The 26494-nt window shown below is 55.3% G+C and overlaps 2 protein-coding genes across 4 annotated transcripts; one reads left to right on the plus strand and one right to left on the minus strand.

Annotated features, from left to right (window-relative positions):
- Window positions 1-242: 242 nt before the first annotated feature.
- On the minus strand, window positions 243-6348 carry LOC142419709 (E3 ubiquitin-protein ligase RNF113A-like). Its single transcript, XM_075522961.1, has 10 exons — window positions 6205-6348; window positions 5788-5864; window positions 5560-5664; window positions 3964-4071; window positions 3578-3687; window positions 3266-3372; window positions 2597-2686; window positions 1611-1704; window positions 862-968; window positions 243-392 (listed from the first exon to the last, which is right to left on the minus strand). The coding sequence occupies exons 1-10, from the start codon at window positions 6302-6304 to the stop codon at window positions 304-306; spliced, it is 987 nt and encodes a 328-aa protein (XP_075379076.1). The 5' UTR covers window positions 6305-6348; the 3' UTR covers window positions 243-303.
- A 2584-nt stretch (window positions 6349-8932) lies between these two features.
- On the plus strand, window positions 8933-24766 carry LIMD2 (LIM domain containing 2). 3 transcript variants are annotated; one of them, XM_075523076.1, is made up of 5 exons: window positions 8933-9108; window positions 17787-17923; window positions 20614-20658; window positions 20917-21056; window positions 21607-24766. In XM_075523076.1, the coding sequence occupies exons 2-5, from the start codon at window positions 17882-17884 to the stop codon at window positions 21764-21766; spliced, it is 387 nt and encodes a 128-aa protein (XP_075379191.1). In that variant the 5' UTR covers window positions 8933-9108; window positions 17787-17881; the 3' UTR covers window positions 21767-24766. The 3 variants fall into 3 exon arrangements, with proteins under 3 accessions (XP_075379191.1, XP_075379193.1, XP_075379192.1); XM_075523077.1 differs by lacking the exon at window positions 8933-9108 and adding an exon at window positions 15701-15828; XM_075523078.1 differs by lacking the exon at window positions 17787-17923.
- Window positions 24767-26494: the final 1728 nt, after the last annotated feature.

Consider the following 26494-nt stretch of genomic DNA (forward strand, 5'->3'; position numbering starts at 1 on the left):
AGAAGTTATGAAGTAACTGAATGTAGTCTTCAGCACCTCCTTCCCTCAGAGGCAGCTGTTGGTGTCCTGCTGGCAGCATGGTGTAGCAGACAGCCGTACTCAGCCATGACTCTTGAGTCTGACCTTACCTGTTCTGTCTTGTGCCTTCACAGGAGCAGCAAACAAGGAGTCCAGCACAGTCAGGACACTGTTTTAGTAGCTGCTGGTTGGATACACAAGCACTGGCCACAAGGCAACTGCTGTGAGCTGCTTTTTTTCTCCCATGAAAGCTTTATTCAGCTAGATACAAAGCAGGGTGCTCTGCTATTGCGGATCCTCTCCATGGTCTGAATGCTGCTGTTCTTCCTCCTCCTCTTCTTCCCCTTTGTGTTTTTCCAATTTTGCCATGAGCTCTGAAAAACAGGAATAGAGACTCCAGATGTAGGGGCTGTCCCACACCAAAGCCCGGGTCCTGTGAACAACCATCTCTGCAAGAACCAGAGCAGCTACTACCCTTTGCTGAGTCCAGGGCATCAGATGTTACAGTCACAGAATCCATCAGCACGTTACTGACCTGCCAGCTACAGCATCACACAAGCTGCTGCCTCCACTCCTGCAGCACATCCTCCCCCTGCCCTCACCAGAAGTCACACTCCCCAAGTTCCCCATCGGGGCAAGTGCAGACGCTCATTTTGCACCTAGGGAGCCACCCAGGCTGTGATTTAGTCTCTCCTGGCACTAAAGAAAGCTCTGCCGGCAGCCAAGAGCTGTGAGCTCCAGCTTGGGGCCAGGCCCAACACCAAGAAGATACCTCAGGAGCTGGTGCCTTTGCTGCTCCAGACGCTGCCATTGAAAGCCCTCTCTCCCACAGGTGCCCATTACCTTTTGCTGGGTTGAAGACTCCATTGGTTTGCTTGTCACAGACGTAGCAGCGCTGGGATTTGCGATAGTGTTGGAGGGCACAACTCTCACAGAAGTAGTGCCTACACCTGTAGAGAGACAGACATGCCACTGCAAGACACCAGATACAATCACAGTGTCCAGGAGTTAGAAATTATTGACTACTGGTCCCCAGGGGATGCAGAAGTGAGCTGCATGCAGAGCTTCCTCTGCAGCACTGTCTCCATGAAAGGTGTTTCAGCATTGCTTCAATGATGCGGAGTGATGGCACAGAGCCACCAGTGAGCTCTTCCACACACCAGGTACCCAGCAAGACAGCCAGCAGGGTGGGAGAGGGCTGGCAGCATGTGATGTCCACGCTGCCCCCAGCCTGCTCCTCATCCTCGGCAAGCTCTTGGCTTCCCCATGCTTCTGTTTCTCTGCTCACACAATGCAGCGTGCCATTCAGTGTCCCGAAGGAACAAAGGCATGAAAACAAAATCTCAAGGTTAAGGGGAAAGATGATGTAATGAGACAGCATCTGCGGAAATCCAAACTGTGCTTGGACAACAAAGGCTTGAGATCCCTTCCAAGGAGATGCTCCAGATGCAGTTATAAGACTCCTTGGTTATCAGAGGATTTCCCCACTCACCAGCCTGGGGGCAGTGTTTGTATTTGCCTCAACAGTGAATGACTAGAGAACTGGATTGACAGCAGACACTTGGCTCCTCATGCTAAAACCAACCACTTACTTGGTGACCACGGGGTTCTTGAAGGAACTTCTGCAGATGAAGCATTTGAAAGGCATATCCTCCTCATCGCTGCTCACCTCGTAGTTTTCCTCATCTGCAGAAGAGAAAGTTAACCAGACTGGAGCAAGAGCAGAGGCAGCCAGACCAGCCCATGCGTGGGGCATGAAATATTAAATATGGAGAGTGCACAGCAGGTGGGATTAAATCTCTGCTGGAAACAATAGAGCTCTGGCATCTGGGTGTTGCTGATGTCAGTAACACATGTGGGACTGAGATATAATTAGGTCTAATGAGCCAGTGTGCTTGTTGCTCATCTCACAAGAGCAAATTCTTTTCTACCTCGCCCACTCACTGCTATAAAGAGACATATCCTCCAGCCCCCTCCTATTTTTTAGATTTTCTTCCAAACCAGCTGCCACCAAACTCTTTGGCTCCAACCGAACAGAGAACACCCTCTTCCCTGCAGCTGCACAGCAGTTCACGAGCAACATTCATGAGCCTTGGGCCACAGCTTCGGACACTGTGAGTGAGAAATAATGATGTGACATAGCATGGAAGCATCCCACCTCCTGGGCACCTGGGGGGCAGGAGATGGTCACATCTCCCCCAGCTCCACACAGCTTGCTGCTGGGACCCATACAACAGCAGTGTTATCCTTTTATAGAGAGCCAGAGGAAATAATTCTCTCTGGTGGCAGTCAGTGGTTATCTGAAAGCAGCAGATGTGCTCAGCACCGTCAGAGGTTACTGGCCCTAAGGTTATCCTGCAGCAGGGAGTTCCACAGCTTTGGAATAAAGAGTCCTTTCTGTCTAATATTAATTCAACCCATGGCCCATGCAGTTCCGAGGCAGCAAAGGACCCATTTCATTCTTAGTGATCCAATATCCCTAAGTCACGTTCACTTTAGGGCATGGTAAGAGGCAGGACCTGGTAGCCTCATCCACCATTAGCTCAGGGAGAGGGAGAGCAGAGGGGTGGTGCCGTACCATTGACTCCGTACCGGCCTTCATCCAGTTCCCGTTCGATCTGCCAGCCATGTTTGTAGTCCGAGCGGTCATGGAGGAATTTGCAGCTGTCTGAGCAGCACAAAGAAAAGGGAATTAACAGTTAGGCTGTGCAGGGTAGAGTGTTAACAGGACACCTCATTCAGGGGCAGCCTGAGCTTTGCCCAGGAGAAGGTGAACCTGATTGCTTCCCCGCCCACCTGTGCTCCAGGGCAGCGCCAAGCTCCTGGAGCAGGCACAGGATCCCTCTCAGGGTTGACAGGCCACAAGGATCATGCTCTGTGTGCCACAGCGACAGTTCCAGCATTTACACACATGGGAAGTGGGACAAGCAACAGGAAATTCCATCCCTCACAGGGCCTCAGCGGCCAGAATACCTGTGGGAATGTGGGCCACTGGAACATCCCAGGTGTCCCTCCCAGGATTCTTATAACCACCGATTAGAAGCCACCAGCTTTCAGAAGGGCCAACACAAATGACGAGAACGTTACATAAAACAACTTCGCAACAGCATCGCACACCACCTCTGCAAACTGCCTGTAAGTCAGTAAGTGCACATCTTGGCACCACAAACACGGGCTCACAAGCTGGGCTGAATCCCTTTGCAGATCTGGCGCAGCACGTGTTCAGCTGCAGCCAAGATCCACTCACCTCCAAAGCCGCAGAACCCAGTTTCTTTGTAGTCCTTGCAGATGTCGGGCTGGTAGTCCCATCGCACCGTGGCCCGCAAATGCTCTGGAGCACGGATGGGTCCTTTTCTGAAAGGGTGGGAGAAGGCTCAGGCCGGCTGCACAGCTGCAGTGGAGAAAGCCCCTGGGGGCCTGGTCAGAACCAGACACCGGACTTGTTAGACAGAAAGAAGCTGGCAGTAACAGCAAAGTTCAAGCCCCAAACAAGTGCTTTTGGGGATGGTGCCTGAGCTCCTCTGTGGTCCCAGTCCTCTGAGGCTCAATCCCAACCTACCTGACCATTCCTGAAGAGGCATTTCCCATTGATGTGTCCTTGGGCTTCACATACTTCTGGTAGTTGTTAATACCACGGTAAATTTTATCATCTTCCTTTCCTCTCAGCTCCTAGCAAAGCAAAAAGAAAGGCAATTAAGCATCAGGAAAGCTTCATGACATAGATTAGCTGACTAACACCAGTCTCCCTTCCCAGTCCCGCCTTCCTTAATACCAAGATGCCAATAAAGCCAGGAAATTCCCCTATTTGCAAGGGTTACACTCTTGGCTTCTCAAATTTCCAGGGAGGAAGAGACTCAAACTCTTCTTGGTGTGCAGAAGGGGAGGAGTAAAGCACATGTACTGCTGCTGCAGAGCACTAGCTCTTACAGAGCAAGGCTGACTCACCTCCTGGATTTTCTGGCTGCGCTCGAAGATGGCCTGGGCATCTTTCTCCTTCTCCGTGTCCAGTTCATACACTGCTGTGGCTCCCATGTCTTCTGGGCCAACAGGTTTCTGAAAAGCAAGAAGAACTTGTGACAAGAATGAAGGGAAAACCTGTACGAGACAGAGAGCTCCTTGGCTACCTGGAGGGTTGGTCACAGAGCAAGTACTGGCCATGGCCTGCTCTACTTTCCACCAGTTTCGACCTTCCCTTAGCACCTGCCAGGGAAAATCCCCCAGGGGCTGGATCCAGCCTAGCGCTTGCAGGAAACACTTGTCCTTACTTTACTCCTTCACACTCAGCCTCAGCTGAGCTGGAAGCTGAACTCAGGTCTCCCACGTCCAGCACTTCAATCATGAGACCATCCCGCCTACACGCAGGATGTTATGTCTGAACTTTTAACCTCACTGTGGGTGGCTTACATCCAGTTTTAACACAGTGGTCTAGTTTAGATTCCTCTTTAATGGACTGAACAGATATCTATTCCTAGGTTTTATCAGATCTTCAGGAACAGCTGCACAGAAACCAAAGAATAATTACAGCCAACCTCAATTAAAACCAAATCCAACTTACGTGCCAAAAGCTTCTGGAGCCCCAGAACTGTCATCTCCTCCTGCTCCCTTCCCATTCTCCTACAGCAAGCAGGGCTAACAATATGCTGCCCCCTTGGCAGCAGCCAAAGTGGTGAATAATTACAGCACGAGGTTATATTCATATTATTCTCTAATGTGACAAGGAGACCTCGATCTGACCCTGCAGCTTTGACTGGGGACAGTTAGGCATTACTCCCATTTTATACAGAGGCACAGACAATATGGAAATAGGTCTGAAGAGGAACGTGTGTTGATACCTGCTTTTACTCCTACTTATATCCTGCCCAGGCTCATAGTAATGGGCAAAACTTCACTGGATACCTGCTTTTAATCCTACTTATATCCTCCCCAGGCTCATAGTAATGGGCAAAACTTCACTGGATCAAGAGAAGAGTTCAGAGAAAAATCCAGTGGGAAGAGCAATCTGAGCTGTGCCCAAACCTTCACAGCTGATTTCTCTCCACTCCACATGTTAAGAGGACACCCAGGACACCCCACCCATCAATCCCAAGAAAACAATGATCTCTCTCTGTAGCTCTTACCCCATCACTAGTCGCAAGGATAAAGACGGGAGCACCTTCTAAGTCGCCTGAAATTCTTTGTGGAGGAAGATGGTCTAAAACTGAAAACATGAACCCAACAGTAGGGCAAACCTGATTCAAGTGCTCCCTCTCCTGAAAATTTTGTGTGATGCTGGGCAAGTCCAGTGGCATCTTGGGGTTTTAATTCCCAGCTCTAAGAGGGAAAGGCCAACCTTAAATGGGCTCCTGAGGATGCAGGGGGTATCAGGAGAGCAAACCTAGCAAAGGTGCTTGTCTATTAAGAGGGGAGGGACGGAGAGGTGCATCTAAAAAAGAAGGAATGGCTGATTCCATATTTGCAGAGGCAAATTCTCTCTATCAAGTGCAGGATCTGCCAGTCCCCCCGACCTGATACCCCAGAACCACATTCTTGCCCAGTCCTTACCGCCGACCTGGTTGATTTGTAAGTGACTCTAATCTCCTTTGATGGATCCTCATCGTCACTGCTGCTCACTGCGTACGCAGGCCTCTCCTTCATGCATCTCCTGGTCTGAGGGGCAAGAAGACAGCAGGTATGAAGGACGGAAGGCTCCAACACCGTGTCTAGCTTGAGTTTGGCAGGCCACTGCAGATGCACCTCAGATGGAGCAGTGCCCTGCTGTGACTCCCTTACCTTCTGGATCATGGGGTTGAGGGTCTCCCGCCGCCGCTCCTTCCGCACCACCGTGCTACCCTCTTCACCGCTGCTCTCTGAGAGTTAAAGCCCAGGGGTAAGGGTGCGCCCGGGGGCAGGACCCCAGCCCAAGCGCAGGCTCTGCTGGCAGCCTCCCCCCTCCCGCGGGCTGGGGACGCCCACGAGAAGGTGCAGGAGGCCGGCGGAAGGCCCGAGGACGATGGCACAGCCGGGGAGGAGCCCCTCACCCCCTCCACCACACGCACATCGGTACGGCTGGGGAGGGCAGCGAGGCCCCTCCGTGTGGGCCAGCGCTCCAGGGTGGCACCAGGCCCTCCTTCGCCTCCCCAGGGTATCGTAACGGCCCGGCTCCGAGCACCCTCCCGGGGCACTCCGCGAGCCCCCGCCAGCCCTCACCCTGCTCCTGGTCGCTGCTAGGCCGCTTGCGCCGGCCCCTGGCCGCCGCCAGGCCCCGCTTCTTGAAAACGAAGCTGCAAACAGTGCCCTCGTCCGCCATCTTGCGCCGCCAGCCACTGCCGGCGGCGGCTAGAGCGTCGCCGGAGGCGGCCCCGCGCAGCGCAGCGCCCCCTGCGGGAGAGGAGGACTGGGCACCCCGAGCGGAGGGGCGGGGCCCCGGGGAGAGCGGCGCCCCCACGGGAGGGCGCCCCCTGCCGGCGGGGGAGGGAGCGGGGGGGGGGGGGGGCCGGGAGCTCCCGGGCTGCCGAAGGCCCTCGGGGCACCCCTGGGCCGCTCCCCGCTGTTCTCCCTGGCCCCCCCCGGCGCCCCCCCGCCCCCCCGGGCCGGCCCCTCCGGCCCCCCGGCTCCTGCCCCCGGCCTCGGAGCCCGGCAGCGGGGCGGGCGCAGCGAGGGGCGAGGGCCGCGGGCCCCCCGTCCCCATCTCCGTTCCCGCTCCGTCTCCTCCAGGCCCGGCGGGGCGCTGGGGCCTTCCACGTCGCCATAGCAACGGGAGAAGGCGCTGAGCCCCAGCAGCCCCCCGGGCCCCCGCGGCGGGCGGACCCCAGCCCCTGCGCGGGCTGCGCGCCCCGGCACGGCCCGCGGGCCGGTCTGCGCGGGCGGGAGCGCGTGCACGGGCCGTGAACGCGTGCGTGTGTCCGTGTGCGTGCACGCGCCTGCACGTGGCGTGCGCGCAGGTGTGTGGGCGTGGGCGTGCACACGTGAGAGTGCATCAGCGTGCTAGCGCGCGCGTGTGTGCGCACGCGTGGGTACGTACGCATGCGTGTGGGTGGGCGTGCGTGTGCACATGTGCCTGTATGAGCATATATGTGCATGCCCGCATGCGTATGCCCGCATACATACGCACACGTGTGCACGCGTGTGCCCATGCACGTACGGGGAGGGGACCTGCAGCGTTTCTCGCAGCGGGCAGAGCGGCTGCAGGAAGGACTCTGGTGCCAGAGGAGCTCCCATGGGACGTGGGCTCCGGCCCCAGCTCTGCACCCACCCTGCATCCCCCACGGGTGGGTGCCAGGATGAGCTCCCAGCCCTCTCCTCCTCCAGACCCCGTCCCCGCGGGGCGATGCCGTGGGAAAGGGAGGCAGAGCAGGCCTGAAGACAGGACCCATTTGCCAGTGCATTTATGCCCAGAGCCCAGGCCAGCATATGGGTGCCGTGCTCTCAGCGGGGCTCATTCGCCCCAGGCTTCCTGCACGCCTGCCCTCGTTTCGGGGCAGCGCGGCGATGCCTTGGATGCTCTTCCGCTCTTCCCCATGCCCAGATGGACACTGACTTTTGCAGCCCTGCCAGTCTCCTGCTGCGTGATACGTATGACCATACCCATTGCTGGGTCTGGATCTGCTCGGCAACAGCTAATTTTATTATCAAGTCAAATTCCTCTTTTATTTGCTCTCGGTGGCAGCGAGCCTTTTCATCACAGATGCTATTCGGGCGATGCAGAGTGACAGAGGTGATAAATCATATCACCGCTGTCTCCTTGTCCAGTAAACACCTCCATAAATTCCTTAATCGTATTTTTTGTACGGGGAATTACAGACAAACTCTGCACACAAAGATCACCTGCCTCTGCTGCTGGGCTTGGGCACCGAGCTCAGACTCGGGGCCATTTCCAGCTGTCGTTTGGCTCTTTCCAGCGGCACCACGCTGCGGTGAGGAGCCCAAACAAGAATATTTGTTCCTGCATCATCATTATCAAAGCTCTTCCCACCACTCCATCGCATATTTTGCCTCCGTTTATCCCCCGTTAGAAGGGCTTGGGAGGTTAAGGCAAAGTCCTCAGAGCCACAGGGTCCCTCTGCTTTTCTGCCAGCTCATGGCCATCCGGCTTCCTTGGCTGATCTCAAACCTCCTCTGAGTTCCCTTCAGGTTTTAACTATTAATATTTAACCTATTTAATCCTAACGTTTTGCCCTGTTTCTGGGGAACTCCCAGCCCTCCAAACTTCAGCCACCCGGTCCCAAACCCCAGGGGCGGCACAGGGGACGCTGGCTTTATCGTCCAGGCAGCAATTTTGCTCACCCTACGAGCACCTGCCCTGGCAGATCTACCGACCACCTTACACAGCACCGCTCCCACGCACGGCTCATCAACTCTCTGTGGAGTAAAACCTGGATTCCCGAAGCCATCACGTCTCAGTTTTGCCCCCCTGGGGGGGTGAGGAGCCGGGGGCATTGGGATCCCCCTTCCCTGCCGCTGCCTGATAAGATCCTTCCTCTGCAAACAGTTTGCTGAGGCTGGGGGGGGGGGGGGTGAGTTTGGCTTTTGCAGACCCTGGAGGGACAGGATCCTCCAGGATGCTTGCAGGAAACCTTACACGAGTGGGTTAGTGCCACATGGAGAGTGCCCAAGGCCATGTCCAAAGTCTCGAGCGAAGCCCACCGCACATGGCAAGGAGTGGGGGGAGAGGCTGGGCAAAAGCTAATTACACCGGGGGGGCACGCTGCCGGCGGGGAGGAAAGCAGAGACAAGTTCTCGGGGTCGGTGGCCGGGTCAAGGAGGCTGTAGGGGTCTGGGGGCAGCTGGGGAGAGGGAGGCCGGGAAGAGAGGGGCTGGGGAAGGTTTGGGGTTAGAGGTTGGCTTCACACAAAGGAGCGAGCGGCTGGAAGACGGTACGATGCCGAGAGCCAATCACCGCGGCAGCCCGGCGATAAAAGGGCTCGCGAGGCGGCCGTGGGAGCTCGCAGGAAACGGTTCCCGCTCCCACAGCCCCAGCCTCTGCAGCGGGGAGAAAGGGAGCGAGAACACCCTGCTATCAGGGACGGCCGGACAGACCCACGGCCGGACAGACCCACCCTACCAGGGTGAAACCCTCCTGCTCCGCATCACCGTGAGGAGCCCAGGCATATGGTGAGCCTTCGCTCGTGGAGAACAACAGGGCTGAGAGGCGGCGGGTGGCTCGGCGGGAGACAATGATGGTCCCCGAGATGTGGGGAGCGAGGGGGTTCCTCCGTCCCGGGGATTGCCACCGATTGCGGCTCTGCTCAGCGGTGGGAAGAGAGGGAGGTGCTGGGGGGGAGAAAGCAAGACCAAGCGGTGGGGAGGGAGAGAGGTAAGCGCCCAGGGAGAAAGGGATGGAGAGGAGGGAGGAATGCAAAGACAGGGAGAGTGCCGGGAGGCAGCACCGCTGGCCAGGAGCCACCCAGCAGATGGGGGGTTCATCCCCCCTGCACAGCCCCCCGGGAGGAGGTCCCAACCAGATGCGCTGGGAACTTTTTTGCTCTGGGAGGAGGCTCGGCCGAGGTAGTCGCGGGAAGCAGATTCAGGGTGGGGGGAAACACAAGGGGATCTGTTCTCGGCCCTGGGTGGCCTCACCGGGGTCAGGCGGGGGCAAGGAGACGCTGTCTGAGCTCCAGGAGCCTGCTGGGGAGCGATGCTGCTGAAGGGGGGGAGCACCCCCTGCCCCGTGTAAGCTGGGGGGCAAGGGGCTTGCACCCAGCGTATCACGGGGACAAGAGCGAGCGGAGGCCTGTGTTCACTGGACCTGCTGCAGCGGGCGGCTTGGGGTGCAGCGTTTTGGGGGTCGTGCTCCCCGTTTGGGCTGTAATTCCCCCTTTGTTGTGTGCTGCAGTACGTGCTGGAGGGGGGCTGGACAGATCCATTTTATTAAGCTGATCAGAAAGAGCAGAGATGGAAGAAAACCTGTTAGATCCCGACTCCCTTATCCCCCTCCGTTAATGCCTGCTAATTCTCCATGGCGTGTCTCCTACCGCCTCATCCAGCCTGTCTTTAAACCTTTCCAGCGACAGGTCTTTCATCACTTCCCTGGGGAGGCTGTTGCACGACTGTGAGATTTAATAACAACACAAATACCCCGAGCTCTGACATAACCCTTATACAGGCAGGGATCTCCCAGGGCTTCACAAAGGAGAGCAGCTCTGTTTTCATCGGGGGGGGGGGGGGGAGGGGGGGGGGAAGGGAACAGGAAAAAAAATGAAACTATTTGTCCACTGTCACCCAAAAATTAGCAGCAGAGCTGGGAATCAGGTCCAGCTCTCCTGAGTCCCAGTGCCGGTGCTGTAACTACCACGTTTTGAGACAGCCTGATCTGTCTAATCCCTTTGGATCGCTTGAGACCAGCTAAGCTACCTGGTAGATCATATTTTTGATCAATTTTCTGCTGATTTTTGTTCATGGGGTGGGCATCAGTTTTGAAAGAACATGATAATTCAGCAGCCTGGATCATGCCTTGGAAACTGGGCTTTGTCCACCGAAGACATCGTGTGAGGGCTCTCGCAGGGAAGACATCTGGTGCCCCAGCTGAGCTGTCGTGTATTTAAGGCCAGGAGTAGCACATCTGCAGCATTATTAATGTAGATTACAAAATAATTGCAGGGCAACCGGTCGAACCTAGTCCAAAACGGCCCCAGTGTTAACGTCCTTTTCAAATGGGAGCCCTGCAAGAAGCAAATTCCCAGTTAAGAAGTGAGGGTCTGTCAGAACCAGCCTCTTGGGCTTTGCAAAGTGACTGGATGCATCTTCCTTTTCATACAGCTCAAAACTAGGTTCCTGACCTTTTTTGGTCAACAAAAATCCCACGAGACTTCTCATTAGGGGAGTTCCTCTTCTGGTTCCCTTCAGTGAGTCCGTCCTGTGAGCCTACAACTACCCCCTGCAGTCCTACATGGCGATGGAGATTTTCTTTTCCTTTTCGCCCATCCTCGGCTTCTGCAGGGTTGTTGTCCATCGTCAGGCAGCTGCCATGTTCCCCCAGAGGTGTCTGCCTTTCACTTTCCAGTTAAGTCATTTTTATCTGCCATCTGGGGGTGTTGCAGAGCTTACCTAGCTGTTAGCAAAAGCTCTGGGATGGAAAACATTAAATCTGGGTGAAGGGATTATTGCAATCAATATTAAGCATGCTTTAGACATATTTCTCACTCCTCTGGTGTGCCCATAACCCTCTCCGTATGGCCAGCTCAGGGGTTTTCAGACACAAGGAGCCTCAGCAAGCCCTGATGTGCCTCTCCAGGGCTTGCTTTTCCCAGCACACTCATTGCTCCACTGAACTCCCGTGGCCTTGCAGAGCACCAGATCCTATACTGGGCTGTATGGCATCGTGGATCCTAAAAGAGGGGATGGAGGTGAAGGCTGAAAATAGACAGGGCAGCTCAAAAAGAATGATCTTTTGAGAGATTTAACCTATAAATATGATTTTGGTGGCTTTTTTTTTTTTTTTGATGCAATCTGCATTTGGACAGCAAACGCAGGAGGACACAGCAGCTCTGGCAGGGGTTGTGCGGAGGCAGGGACCATGGAAAGTGGTTGTGCTGTGTTTTGGGGTGCCTGGAACAGGACTCACTCCTGCTCTTGCTGCGTCTGCAGATGGTGAAACAGCAGAAGCTCTCAGGAGGGGCTCTCAGAGCTCGAGAGATGGGCTGACCCACATAGGAAATGCCAGTCCAGTCTGGTGTTTTACAGGTGATATTCCACGAGAGGAGATTAGCCAACGTAACATTTACAGGTTATGTTTGGGGAAAGAGGAAATTACAGGCAATTACAGGTCCACTAACTGGAGTACAATAAAAGGTGAGCTTCTAGAATAGTTTTGGAAAAGTAATCAAAGACATGGTGTTGGGAAGCAGAATAAAATGCAGCGGGGTTTTAACACAGATCATGTCAAGTTGGCTCAGTATCTTCCTTGGATATGATAACCGACTTCTGAAACAACCTCATGAATCTGGATTTCAGGAAAGCACTTAATACAGTGCCCCAAGGAAATGAATATTTTAGGTGGAGACAGGAAAGAGGATAGTGAAGAGACAGCAAAATGGAAAGACACTTGGATCCTTCCACAAGGAGAGCTCTAGGGACTGATCTTGTTAACAGTCCCTTTAGAAGTCAGGAGATCTGCCCATGGTGAGAAAAAACAGATCAGCAAACAGGAAGATGAGAGTGGAGCCCTAGAAATGGCTAAAGCAGAGTTGTGCCAGAGCAGGCACTTGGGGAGCCGCAACACGAAGCTGCTTAGCCTGGAGGGACCTCGGCAAGTGGAGGGCACTGAAGAAGAAAGAGCATCTAGGATTTCTGGCAGAGGTGACAGAGGAAGAGCACATCAGGCCAGATGTTTTCAGGGGTGCCAGAGAAGTATTCATACCAGAATACAAACGTCTGAGATCTCCTTCAGTGTGGTGCATCCAGGCCAGCTCACCCACTTGCAGCAGACCACCAAGGTGGCTGTAGGAACAGAGAACCCACCTTATCAGAACCGATTAAAAGGAATTGGCTTCTCCTGCTAAAAAAAGACTGATAAGGAATGTGATTACTCTTTATGAATCCCTCTGAGATGCAAATATTATGGTGGGAGAAGAACTAGGAACGTAATGCCACTATAATGGTAAAGGGATATACATTTATGGAGGAAACCAGCAGGTGAGGTTTCCAGGTGGAGCATGGTTTATGGAAGAGACTACAGAAAAACTGAAAAGGGGAGGGAAGGAGCATGAACTGCTATTTGCCTGTCGTGCTTGTTTGCACCTGGTTTATATTGCACTTAATTAGTACCATGCTGCAGAGCTTCCAAGTCTTTCTCCCGGTGAAGCAGTTTTGCCTGATGTCCAACTTGAACCTCCCAACCTGCAATGTTTGGCCATTGCTGCTTGCTCTGTCATCTGGCACTGCTGAGAAGGATTTGTCTCTGCCTGGAAAAGAGGCTCTTCTCATCCTCCCGGCAGGCTTTCTGCTGTATTTGTCTGCTCTATCTGAGCTCCTAGCAAGACAGGAGATCCCAGGGAGCAGAGACTCCCTTCAGACCATGGTTTTTAATGGATGCCATTAAACATGGCCACGGTCCCAGGAATGGGCTGCTCCGTGCTTCGGTTTCCACTTCTGGAAAATGGATGAATCCCAGCAGCATCCTCCTGCCCCTCGCTGAGAGGCAGGGGCTGGGCACCAGCCTGGTCCCCCTCGCCCCTGGTCCTTCCAGGCCCGTGCACCTCCTCCTGCGGGCAGGCAAGCCAAGGCAGGGCTGAAGGTGGGAGAGCAGAGCGGGTGGGCAGGGGCTTCCCTCGGGCTCCCTCCTGGCTCATGCGGGTCCTCCATTGTTGCCCTGACAAAGGCAGCCCTGTTCCTCCCCACAACTATTCCTTGTCAGCATCCCTCAGCATTTCGGCTGCAGATTTCCTGCCCACTGGCAGCCTTTCAAGAGGCAGCCCGGGCGCAGAACGTGGATGGAAAGCAGATTAGTGGGGCGGGCTGGTGGAAGGTAGCTCTGTGCCATGGGGTGTGGGCAGGGGCAGGTCCGTGTGGTGGGGCTGCTCTCCAGAAACCTGATGAGGAGGGTAGCGGTGTCCACAGCAGTGGCCCGGCTGCTCCTCCCTGGAGTCCTCCACCCTGCGTCAAGCCAGCAGGGACCTGCCCTGGGTCCCCAGTACTGGTGAGGTCAAGTGGTTGGCTCGAAGCCACGCAAGGAGCCAAGATCTGAAGCTGAATTAGGGTCTTCCATGGCTAAAGATGGAGCCATGACCACCAGGCTTGCTCCGTCATGCCCCCCCAAACCGCAGCTCGCCGTTTCTTTCCACACTTGAGAAGCTGAAGCAGCGCTGGGGTTGCCGTACCTCCTTCCCTGGCAGTGCTGTGCCCGGTTCCGGCGCTGGCCCATTTGACGCCGACTCTGCACCACGCTTTGTTTCATGGTGTGGATTGGCCGTGAGGCCCCAAGGTGCAGAAGCAGGGCCCAGCTGGGCAGTGAGCTGGGTGATTCCCAGGCTCAGGAGACAGGCTCTTCCAGCCGCTCTTCACCTCCTCCCCATGCAGTCCTGCTGAGAGAGACCATGGGCTGAGCTGGCCATGGCGCTGGAGGGTCAGTGGCTGTCCCGTGTGTGTAGGCTGCACTAATCCTGCACGTGATCTCGGGGGACATCAGTCCCCACAGCAATCGGCTTAGCCCACGGTTTCCTGGGGGAGAGGCTTGACAGCCTCTCCGAGGTGTTGAGCCCCCGCCCGTGCCTCGCCGTGCTGCCGGGGAGACTCCGCGTCCTCCCAGGATGGAGGAGGAAGGGGCCCGGATCCCCCACACTGCGCTTTGCCTTTGGGAAAGCCTCTTGCAATGGTGCAGCGATCCCAGCAGTAAACATACACTTCACAGGGCTGCTAATGGGAACCATATGGCAGAGAGGGGCCTCTCGCCCTCCGCAGTCACGCTGCTTTCCTGTGCCGGAAACCCATCGGCTTTCGGAGAGGCCATTAGCCAGCGCCGGGCCGTGCCGGGCCGGGGGCCCGCTAGGAGCAGGCTGGCTCGGCAGCGAGGGCAGCCCCGCTGGTGAGGAGAAGGGGGGAAAGGCTCCCCGCACCCATCCTGGCTGCGGGAAATGTGATGCTTCAGAGGCGGGTCGGGGGGATCGGGGAATTTCCTTGAGGGGCCACCCCAGATGCTTCCCTCTCCCCGCATCTGCCCCCAGGTCAGGCAGGAAGGTGCGAGGGGACAGGAGTGGCTGCTAGGCAAAAGCTCTGCGACCGAGCAGCTTCTGGGATGAACGTTGCCTTCCTCACCCCAAACTGCTCCCTGTTCGGTGCTAGAAGACAGAGCCATAGCACCTCTCTAGCTGCTCGTACACGGCAGCAGGCACGCGTCCCCTGCGGACGCCAGACAAGCTCCAACCCCAAGGGCCTCAGGCGAACGCCAGCTTGCTGAGATCACCAAAAAAAGCCCCCAGAGCAGGACCGGCAGCTGCCTGCGATGACCTGTGGGCTGGCGGCTCGGGCACCGAGTACGTCCTGCTGGCTGTGGTGCCATGTCTCTGGAGCACACCGAGATCCGCCTCCCTCTGTGTCTGCCACGCTGTGGCCACCAGTGCTGCCATCGGAGGCGGCTCTGTCTCCCTGGGTAGGCAGCACAAGCCCAGATCCCGTGGAGAAAGGGGTTTCTTTGTCTACACTGGCCATCGGATGCTCCCAGCAGGGGCAGGAAGAGAGGAGGCTGTAGAAACAAAGGGGTTCTCACCTTGTCCTGAGCCAGATGACTGGAATTGCTGGCTGCGTGACTAGGAGAGGGACAGTCCTCAGTCCTGCTCTTCCCAGGCTGCGTAGATGGCTAAGAGCCTTAGGGGACAGAGGTTTGGAGCAGTCGGGTCTAGCAGTTACGGTGCCAGCCTCCACCATGGAGACTTGGACTTGGCTTTCTTGCTTTGTCACAGATGCCCTCAGTGCTCCTCAGAAAATCAGCGAGCCCCCTGCGCGTGGAGGGTTGCCCTAGCAATTGTGAAGGCTTCATAACATCAATGTGGCAGCATGTCCTTAAGCAAAGCCTGTGCCACTGGTGTTCCTCTGCTCATGGAGGCTTGTGTTGAGTGCCTTGGGCTCAAATCCCATCCTGTGCAGACTAATGCCTCCTTGGAAGAGCGATGACAGCAGCTGAGAGCCTCCTAGAAACCCTCCTGCGGTTTCTAACTTGTTCTGTTTCCCTTATCGCTTCAGCACACCCTTCCCCTTTGAGATTTCTACTCTTGCCTCCTGTCCTTCGGCAGGAAGGACGTTTAGCAACTTCTACTCACATGCCTGTAGGGCAGCTACACCGAGGGGACCTCTCGTTTGAAACGAAGGCTGGGAGAGTGCGGGCGCCAGGCCGCAAGCAGGGTATGTGCACGGAGGGGAAGAGGGATGTTAAGAGGAAGGAGACCTGGAGGATGGGGCTGGATGGAGAACATCAAGCCAGGGGGGAGGATAAGTGGGATGGCATTGAAGGGAACAAGGTTTGGGGGCAAGGGAAGCAAAGGAACAAACAGTAGGTGGAAGGAGGCAGGGAGCGTGTGCGTATGGGGAAGGGCAAGAGGGGGATGATGGAGAGACTGGGGAAACCGAGGGAAAGAAGGTGGCTGGGGTAGGGGAGGAAGATGAGCTGTGAGGGAAGAGGAAGGGAAGCCGGGGGTGGAGAGACGCTTGTGGCAAAGGCAGGGGAGAGGGTGAAAGGCAGGTGAAAAGGGGGAGGGTTGTGCATCCGCATTAGAGGCGTGCGTGGGGTAGGGACCAGAGGGGTTTTCTAGGTTCGGGCCCCCGGCACATGCTGGGTACGGCAGCAGCCGCCTGCGTGCTGCCATCCGCCCTGCTCGGCGAGCAGGAAATAACAAGCAAACCGCAGAGGAGACGGGAAATGATTTAGGTAAAATCGGAGCCGTATTCTCAGACGAGGCTGTGAAATGTTTGCGACGAGGGCCGTCCAGCCCCCCGGGCCTGCGAGGGGGAGCCCAGCTCACCCACCGCTGCTCAGGACCTGGAGCAAAGACCTCTCAATTCTGAAAGCAGTCACTAATTTTGGGTGCTCGGCTGGGCACAACACAAGCCTGCTGTCAGCTGCTGGGTGTTGGGACTTTTTAGGCAGCCAAAGAGCCCCCAAAACCCAGGGCAGGTTTACAAATGTCACCGTGAGACCGGCATTGCGGAGACATCCCCTGCCCCAAGCCCTCAACCCCGGCAAGTTCTCCTGCCTTCTCAGGGTCTACCCCAGCCCTTGGGCAGCAGGTAAGTTTTTGGGGTGACAATATGAGGAGGAGAGTTTCAGGAGGAGAGGAAAGCAGCCCCAGACAGGAGGGGGGGTGCCGATTTGCCAGCCCGCAGCACATCCCCATCACGGCAGAGCTGCACAGCCACCCCTTCACCCTCCTCTTCCCTGCTCCGCTCCTCCCTCTGCATCATTTGCTCAACCCCACATCTCTGCCTTGCATATGCAAAACAGGGCTCACCAAGCCTGACCTTTTATGGGTGTTTTGAAGGCAAGGTGCAATGGGGAAAAACCCCTGAGGATCTGTCAGTGCCTTTTCAGCTAATTTTTACCAAAAGGGGTGATTTGCGATGCTGGTGGGTTTTTTTTCGGTGCTGCGTTAAAATTGGTCCGAGACCTGTCAAACTCATCCTCCCGGGCACCCAGCACATCACACAGAGGCCACAGCTCACGGCTCTCAGCCTAAAGGCAACGTGGGCTCCCCCGAGAAGACAAAATCCCCATCACTCGCTCTGCTGAGCTGTGATCTGCTCTGTTCAGCAAGGCTTTTCTGGGCTAAAATTAGACTAAAATCACAGTCCTTGCTCCAGCAGTACCAGTCCTTTAGCGGCTACATTAGCGAAACACTGGGCGCTGGTTTCGCTGCCTCGGCAGGACAGCGGCTCTGGCTGGGAGTCGTAGCCTTGCTGCTAACAGCTTGGCCATTGCCGTCCACACGTGGGTTTGGAGCAGAAGCCATCACACCACCTTCTGCTCATGTTTCCAGCAGCCCTCTCTCATCCTAGCCCAATATCTTTGTATGGGAAAGAGGACTAGAGCTACCGAGCTGTACGCTAGCCTCACCTCAGTGCCCGATCGTCTGCCAGCTTCCTAAAACCGAGCAGCATTCCAGACCTGCATCTCCTGTCTGCCAGCCCAGTCTGGTGTGCCTAAATCTCTTGGATCCCTCAAGAAATCCCTAGACCAAAGAGGCTGCGGGGACCCCACGGAGGAAGCTTTGAGCTTGCTGCTGTCACGCACCAGCTCCTGCAGAGCTGTGCAGCTGCCGGGGTTGGTGATGAAACCAGCCCCGCTCCTGTTGACATTTCCTTTCCAGGTGTTGCAAGAGGTCTGTCTTAGACACCTCCCCAGGGAACATCGGCCCACAAACTTCAAGCTCAGGATTAAATAGACGGAGGAGGGAAAGGAACCATGTTCCAGGCCACGGGACCCGCCAGCCCACCCCCAACTCATGTACGTAGCATCCCCTGCGGTTTGTATGAGAATTTGAACCCGGGTTTTGGTTCTCAGGGATGGGAGGGTTGTGTACAGAAGCTGCATTCCGGATTTGGCATTTTAGGGTGATCAAAGGCATGGTCACTGCTACTCAAACAACAAAACTGGGGACAGGAATGTTCCAGCAGAAGGTGCTGTTTGCTGAGCACATTGCAACGCCATCGTCCAGGCTCTGGTCCGTCCAGAGCTGCTCACCCTGCTCCCGTCTCAAGTTGCCGACTGTTTGTTTGTGTTTCCATGGCTTTCTGTGATGACAATTGAGAGCATGCGAGCTGCTTAGGATTGGAGTGATTGGAGATGGAAAAACATAAAGGCTCAAGAACATCTCCTGCTGGGACAGGATATGGCCCTTCCCCGAGGGAGGATATATCAGATATGAAATAGATAGCGTGCCTGATCGGAGCCAGAAGGCTGCCGAGAAGTGACGAGCAACGGTGGATTGCCTGTAGCCTTGGGAACGGATGTATTGCAGCTCCAAAGAGGCAGCATTTTCCTTCGCTCTGGTCAGCCGAGCCTGGAAACAATATATTAAACCCTAACCCCAGGAGAGCACCTGCGGTTGTTTTACCAGTGCCGAGGGATGCAACCGGTTTTACACGGCCCGAGTCTCCTCGCTGCCCATGTCCCTCTGTTGACTTTGGCTTACTCTTCCAGCCTTGTGGGAGTGAGAGGAAGATCACGTCCCTGACCTCAGTCAATGAGAGCAGCTGAGAAACGTCTGAAGAGGCAGCTCAGCGAAGTGAGAGTTTCCTGTGCGTCTCTTAGACAAACTGTTTCCAAAAATACAAAGGAGAAACGATGAGGAAGGACGAAGCAGGAGGAACGGGGATGGAAGATCAGCCTGGGGGCAGAGAGAAGGGGCAGTGCTGGCCGAGCAGGGCCAAACCAGCAGCACGAGGAAGGACAAGGAGGCAGCAGGGTGATGTTCCGGTCACGCTGCCCCAGCCTCGGGAACAAACAGCGCAGGGGGTGAGCCAGTCTGTTGTAAAGCAGTCCTGGCTGGTCCACACTTGCTAAAAGTGTGTTTACCCCTTTGATCCTGACTGTTTGAAAGAAGAACGGGGCACTTTCATCAGTGCAAAGGCAGGCTAAAATACTTGCAGGTGGCTGACTGGGACCCAGTGGGTGCCTGTGCAGACAGCCAGCTTGGGGAGGGTGCAGGGCCGCGGGGCTGCACAGTGGAGCAAGCGGAGGGGAGGAGCGGGAGGTGATCTGGGAGGAGATGAGTTGTTGCAGCTGCAGACGGGAGAGCGTGCACTGAGACCCCGCTCGGAAGTCCTGGGGGCAGGGGTATGGCACCTCAGCGGTGGGATCTCTCTGCCCTGTTGCTCCTCCCGCAGCTGCAGGGTCCGAGTAACATCTGCTCCCACCAAGCTGCAGAAGGCCACGGAGCACGTCTTCAACTCTGACCGTGCCCCGCTGCCCCTCCTGCCCTCCACACACCCACAGCCTGCAGGGACTCGAGAAGGCTTTTCGCTCTCGCCTACGGCGCAGGCGTTTCCTCTGCAGCGCGGCAGCGTGAAGGGCCGGTAACGGGGCTAGCAGAGGAACTCAGAAACAAAACATCCGCTGAGGAGGAACCAGCACAACGTGCTCCATGAGAGCGAGGGGCACCCCAGTTATGCCCTGGAGGAAGTGGCAGCCTACCCGCCTCTGACTGCAGGCAGAGACCCCCACTGGCAGCATTGCTAGAGCCCTGTGCACCCCCAGCAAGAGAAGGGTTAATTATCACTCTCCAGCCCTGTGGGGTAAATGACTGTTGGCCAGAAGGAGCACGAGCAGCATCTCACCCCAAAGCAGAGCTGCTGTTAGGAGATGCCTAAGCCAGCAGGTGACTCTTTGCCGGTGCAGGTCACAGAGGGGGTTTTGCCGGGGGCTTGTGCTGCAGCAGCTCAGCAAGCCCTTTCCGCCCTCTCAGTGGCCACAGGCCCAAACCCTCCCCCAGGGATGCGGAAGCAGGGCTCCTCTGCTTTGCTGTTGTTATTCCTGAGGGGTAATGCCGGTGCTGTGGGTCCCGAGACGTGCACGGCAGTTGCGCTGGGTAGCCAAGGACAGCGATCGATGCCTGCAGATGGTGAGAGCTGCTCACCGGTGGGAGAGCTGTTACCCTGGGGTTGTGCTCTGCAATGCCTACACCGTGACATCTCCTGGATCTGTGCTTGGGTGCTACCACCGCAAAAGAGGGCTGCGATACCTCGGCCATGGAAGAAACAAAGCCGTGCTGTGCTCCTCTGTCCGAGAGAGAAGCCTCGGTGAGCAGTGCTGGATGAGAGCGCTGGCTGCTCTGCCCCCACAGCCCCGGGCAAGCACCACAGCCTCCCGGGGCCCAGTTCCTTCTCGGCAATATATACGCGTTTTTTTCCTTTTTTTCTATTTTCCTCTCTTCCTTCTCCTCTCTTTGGGAAAAGCATCACAGCGCAGGAAGTAACTCGCGCACGAGGACCTGACAGAGGTCATGGCCTCTGGGCAAGTGAGTTCGGAGACGGTCACCACGTGTCTGTGACAGCCAGGCAGAGGCTGCTGGCGTGCCCCGAGGTCCTGCAGCTCACCTGCCCGTACCGATCCTCTGCTGCTCCTCCTTAAGCACAACTCAGCGCCAGGCTTGTCAGTCCAGGCTCTCATTTTGATTTCTCTTCTTCCCTTCTTAGGAGGCAAAGAATAACTCAGGAGGCAGCACGGTGCAGCGCTCCAAGGTACCTGCAATTTTACCACATCCTACCGATTCATGGCGAGGGGGGAAGGACCGAAAGCCTAAGGCCCAAGCACCGATCCAGCCCGGCATCAGTGGAGCAGTAGAGGGAGGGCGAGGGGAGATGGGGCTGCTTCACGCTAACCAATGCTCCAGCAAATGGCAGCACGGATATTAGGGAAGAGGGCTGTGGTGGGAGCCAGGCACAGGGTATCCCAAACCCCTTCCTCATCCTCTCTCCCTTCCGTCTCCCCTTGCCCAGTCTTTCAGCCTGAAGGCGCAAGTGAAGGAGATGTGCACCGCCTGCCAGAAAACCGTCTATCCCATGGAGCGGCTGGTGGCGGATAAATTCGTCTTCCACAACGCCTGCTTCTGCTGCAAGCACTGCCACACCAAGCTCAGGTGAGCCGGGCTGCGAGGCTGCCGCGGCGCTTGCTGACGGCGAGCTGGATGGGTGTCACCGCGGCTCTGCCTAGCCTGGGTGGGGGAGGCCCTTCCAAATAGTGCACCCACCCACCCATCACAGCCCTTCCTCCCCTTGTGGGGTAGCTAAAGACCCCCAGCCCACTCGTCACAGCAAAAAAAGGGCTTACCTGCCCACCTGGTCCCAAGTCTCAACTAAATCCCACCTGGTATGGAGAGTTTTATCCCTCAAGGGCAGGGAGAGAGCTCCAAGGTAATGCAGAGCTGAGCCGCAGCTTCCTCCTAGATGACACAGAGCCAAGGCTGAGCTGCCCTGCGGGACCCCCCTCTTTACAGACCTTTAATGCTGCTCACAGCAGCCCCTAACATCCTGAGCTGGCTGGAGGGAGCAGTTGGTCCTCTCTAAGGGTCCCCTCCTGCATGTTCCCTCCTCCTTCCTCCCCTCTCCCGGTGCCCCCAAGCCTCACACGCTCCCCGCCAGCCTGCAGCCGAGTCCCCGTGCCCAGCTAACCCTGCCCTCCTTCCCCAGCCTGGGCAGCTACGCCGCGCTCCACGGGGAATTCTACTGCAAGCCCCACTTCCAGCAGCTCTTCAAGAGTAAAGGCAACTATGACGAGGGCTTCGGGCGCAAGCAGCACAAGGAGCTGTGGGTGCACAAGGAGGTGGAGAGCGGGACCAAGTCGGCGTGAGCGGGGCCAGCCCGCCCTTCCCTGGAGCCCAGCAGAGAGGGCACGGAGCAGTGCTGAGCCGGGGCTAACTGAGCTGATGTAAAGCAAAGGGGACTCAGGGGTGTGTGGGCGGTCAGGGAAGAGAGGCAGCCCAACCCTCTTTGGAGGATGCTTAGAGGGATCCTACAGGCTGTAAGGACAGGGCAGAGGCGACCGGGGTAGAGCCCCCGGACCTGAAGCTCGCTCTCTGCAGGCCCCTCTCCCTGATGAGATCAGACCAGAAGCACTCGCCCCCACGGGAACCCCAGCCCTGTTCATACGTTTCAGACCTGCCACCCCAGAAAAGGATATGATCTGGGGGCTTTACCTAGCCTGTAAGTCACAGCAGAGCTCCCAGCTCCTGCCACACCAGTCCTGCCTTGCTGGGGCTCCGAATAAGGAGGGTCCTTGGTTTACATCAGCTCAGTTCAGCTGGGATTGTTCAGCCTTAAGGATGTTGCCCTGCGACTGTTTAACAGTGTCTGTCTTTTTTATATTTGCCTTTGATTGGTACGTTCTGCGCTGGAGCCTGGCACGGCAGCTTCATGCGTGACACTGCGCCATGCGCTCTTTTATTTTTGTAATACAAGGTTTCCGAGCCTTCCCTGTCTTGTCCTGTGTTCCCAGGGGCCCGGGGAGGTGGGAGTAGCAGTCAACATCTGCCTCTTACTGCCCAGTTACTGCGGAAAGAGCCTCTGCCCATGCAGGATCACGAAAGTATTCCTGGATACGTGCGTGTAACGTTATGACCGAGGCAGACTGGGGATCCCCTTTGGGGATCGAACCCAGGATTTCAAAAGGCAGGCCAGCATTACTACCCTGTGAGCTACACACCCCAGCTGTAACCGCACGCCAGCTTCCACACGGAGCCCGGACCACCCTCAAAGGGAATTCACCGTCCTGTGAATTAGATCCACCCCTGGGCCCTGCATACCTTTTGTGGCTCACTTGCTGCCCCCTCCGTATCAATAAACATTGCGCCCTGCCTCCGCAAGCAGATGCTGGCTCGATTCACTCTGCAGCCGGCGCAACGGGCAGGACGGGCATCGGAGCTGGGCTGAGTGGTGCAATACAAGGTCTGGTTTGGATCAACCCCATCTGCTGAGCTGTGATGTTTGGACAGCACAGTCCATACAAATGAATGAGCCCCACAAGACCTGCCAGGCTGGAGAGCCTAACGCAGTGAAACCAGGGAAAGCAGGTCAGTCTGTTTTTAATTATTATTTACCTCCTTCCTCCACACATGATTTGTAAGACTAGCTTGAAAGAGTAAGCATTTAGGAATCCCACGTCTTTCAAATGTTATGGGAATTAGGCTTTTCAGAGCCCACACAGCACAGAAACTAGCAGAACCCACACAGCAGAGCAACAGCCTTTGGTATCAACAGCAAGAGCCCCTGTTCCATCACTGGCTGATAACATCCGCTCCCGCTGAGCACGTCCTGTCTGGGAGAATCCAGACACAGCCGTGAAAACAGGAGCTAAGGACTGAAGAGGGAAAAAGATGGGTACGGGTAGTCCATAGGAGTCCCAGGAGGAACAGATGGAGCGTAGAGAGATGCATTCTTAACCCAGGCCACTGTGGCACTCCTCCCTCAATACAAGTCCTTCTGGGGCTCCGGTGAGCACCAACAGCCCCGCAGCACCTCCGCAGCTCTCCTTTGCTGGCAAAGCTGGCTGCAGTCACACCTGACCTCGGGGAAGATACGTGTTGGATGACCCCAGGAGCCTGATGTCCCTCCTGTGGGACACGTTATTTCTCCTTTTTAGTTAAGGGCTTTTTAAAGGGCAGGTCTGTCAGCTCTTCTGGGTGGGGACCGCCTGGGGATTTACACCGCCAGCACAGCAGGGACTGCATACGAACAGAGACCCTGGCAAGGCTCCAAGGGAGTTTCAGCCTCACCGAGTGCTTTAACTGTCCCCATCATGCAGGTGCTGCCGACTCCTCCTCACACCGACACGCAGGCAACAGATTTACACCATGACAAAAGCCGCTTCCTGAGCAGCCCTGCAGCATTCATTGTCGTAAAACAGAAACCAAGCGGTCGCTGCTCTGCGGCGAGGGTCTTGTGATGCTCTTCGGGTTGTGGCCCCTTCCTTCTTAAGATCAGCTTAGAAAATGAAAGCAGACTCCTCGGTTTCGCTTCCTGTTTCTTGCTGGCCTCGCTTCCCGATTCCCTCACCTCGGCAGGCCGCTGCTCTTTTCTGCACAGCAGGGCAATCAGATACAAAGCATTTTTAACTATACCAGATGATTTTGGGGTAGGGAAGGGAGAAAAAAATCCCAGCTTTTAAATGTTGGGCTTTCAGTTAAAAAGAGAACATTAAGCAAGAAGAACAATGATGTTCCGTATTTCTCTCCTTCCCTCCCCAAAATTGAAATTTGGGATTTTGCCTCAAGACAGTAGCACTCACCATTTTCTACTTATTCCCTTCTCATATGGGCACAGAAAACTCTCATTGATGTAGGAGAAATGGAGAGAGCATGTGCAAGCACAAGAGGTGTGAGATCTCCAGCCTGCTATATGATCGTTTTCTGCACAGTCCCTTTTTCTGATTTTGAGAGCAGGAACCAACGACCAGGCTATATATTACCGAAACAGGCTGCAGCAACCTGACCCAGGCACCACAGCTCAGGGGAGGGAAGCAAATCTGATGAGCATCAGATTCACGTGGGGGAGAGAGATGTTCGATGCAGCTACGTTTCACAGAATGGCTGCTGCACACAAAGCAGCGAACGGCAAACTCCTGCTTCCCCGATTAACATGCCAGGCTCTGCACACAGGGAAACCCTAGTGGTAACACACGTGGGAAGATGTTTTAAACGCTTTGAGCTTATCTTATCTGCCTGATACATTTCAAAGGTGGTGCACTGCACAAATGACGGCGCACACTTTCCCAGGGTGTACCAGAAGCAGCAGCACTACAGAATCCCAGCTTAAAATGTCTCTGACTGTGAGGTTTCTCTGAAACAGATTAAAAAAAAAAATGCCCCAAACATTGTCTCTTTGTCCTAATGTTTAGCTAAAATCCAGCTGATTTTATGACGAGAGCTAGTCTCACTCCACTGGGACTGGAAACCTCCTTCTGAATCACCCCCACCCTTAGCATACCTTTTGGGCAACACATGCAAAAATCCTGTTTCTGAGCAGACACTGTGACTTCTTACTGCAACACACTTGCTTCAAATCTCCATCTTTAAGCACAAGGGCTGTCTTTTCCCATTCCAGCTGCCAGCAGCCTCCCCTGACTGGCAGTCTACACCATCAGTCTGTATGTATGGAGTTACCAGGATTCAGGATGTTCAGACCCCACAGCTGGGGGTAAGATTTAACGGTGTAAATACCCACGAAGGGAAGAAGGACCACAGGTTCTCAGCATATATAGCTGCCAATCATTGTTACAGCTTTTTATTCGAAATTTCTGAGTGGCCAGAAGCCAGCCATCACCTTTGAGTGGTGGGGGGAAGCTTTTTGTGGTCCCCAGCGAGGCCGAGCAGCACTGCAGAGCGGCACCGCACAGCGGCACCCCGCGCCAGCCGCGGACAAAGATGTTTCGAAGCGATACGGAGACAGAAGCTGTCCAGACAGCTGAGTCCAGAGAGAAACCTGCAGCATTTGGCAAGCAGAGCAAGAGCTAGAGAGACAGAGACTGCCTACAGACCTACTCGAGGGTGCTTGCACCCGGTTGTGCTGAGATGAACTACTTAAAAAGTTCCTTTCAAGTCACGATCTGGTCCCTGTTGGGACTTCTTTCTGCTGCTCCAGCATGGAGGAGCCAGAGAAGCAGAAAAAAGTTGCAGCCAAAGCAGAGCATGCTACAGCTCTCTTGGGCTCCAAGGCAATGCAGCGAGAGCTCAAAAACAGCGGCTTTAATAGCAGCACAAGGGCTGTCCCAGGGTGTATCGATGACTGCCGCAACACTTCACAGAATCACAGAATCATATAGGTTGGAAAAGACCTTTAAGATCATCGAGTCCAACCATAAACCTAACACTGCACTTAAACCGGCCCTTAATCTGAAGCACAGAAAATGGCACGCTGCCACCTGCGCTGCTTCTCCAAAGCGCAGATCTGGTCTTGCCACCGAAGAAACAACATGACTGAAGAGCAACAAATAACCTTTATTTGTATTACACACGCCACAACTTTATTTTGCATTTCCACGCAAGCACGAGGCTTCTGCTACCAACCTGCCTTTCAGCTCAAGAAAGGACATTTTACAGACCCTAAAAATTGAAGCCAACAGATTCACGTAATAAAAACTGTTTTGGGAAAAAAACAGTAAGAATCCATATACATCCATACCATCCAGATGTCTGGTTTTGAACAAGACACAGAGCACTAGGCAGAGATCAACACCAGAAGAACAAGTGACATGACAGCTAACCGTGCCAGCATTTCCTGGATATAATGCAATACACCCACACCCAAGCAATATTAAATCCAGAAGACATTGTTCCTAGTTTAGACTTTACTATCCTAATAGAAAGAGCCACAGTAGTGTAGTATAACCAACCTCTTTAGAGATTTTAAATTATATTTGCTTCAGAACTGGATTTAAAGAGGAAACATAGATTAAGTCACCTTCCCCTGAGCCACACTATGCATATAACACAGATTACCAGAAATAAAAAAGGCAGTAGAGGTTTTTAGCTGCATTTCTTCTGTGCGTTGGTCAGTGTTTCATGGCTGATCATTTCCACCTTCA

This window comes from Mycteria americana, chromosome 22 (genome assembly GCF_035582795.1).
Source record: "Mycteria americana isolate JAX WOST 10 ecotype Jacksonville Zoo and Gardens chromosome 22, USCA_MyAme_1.0, whole genome shotgun sequence".
NCBI lineage: Eukaryota > Metazoa > Chordata > Aves > Ciconiiformes > Ciconiidae > Mycteria > Mycteria americana.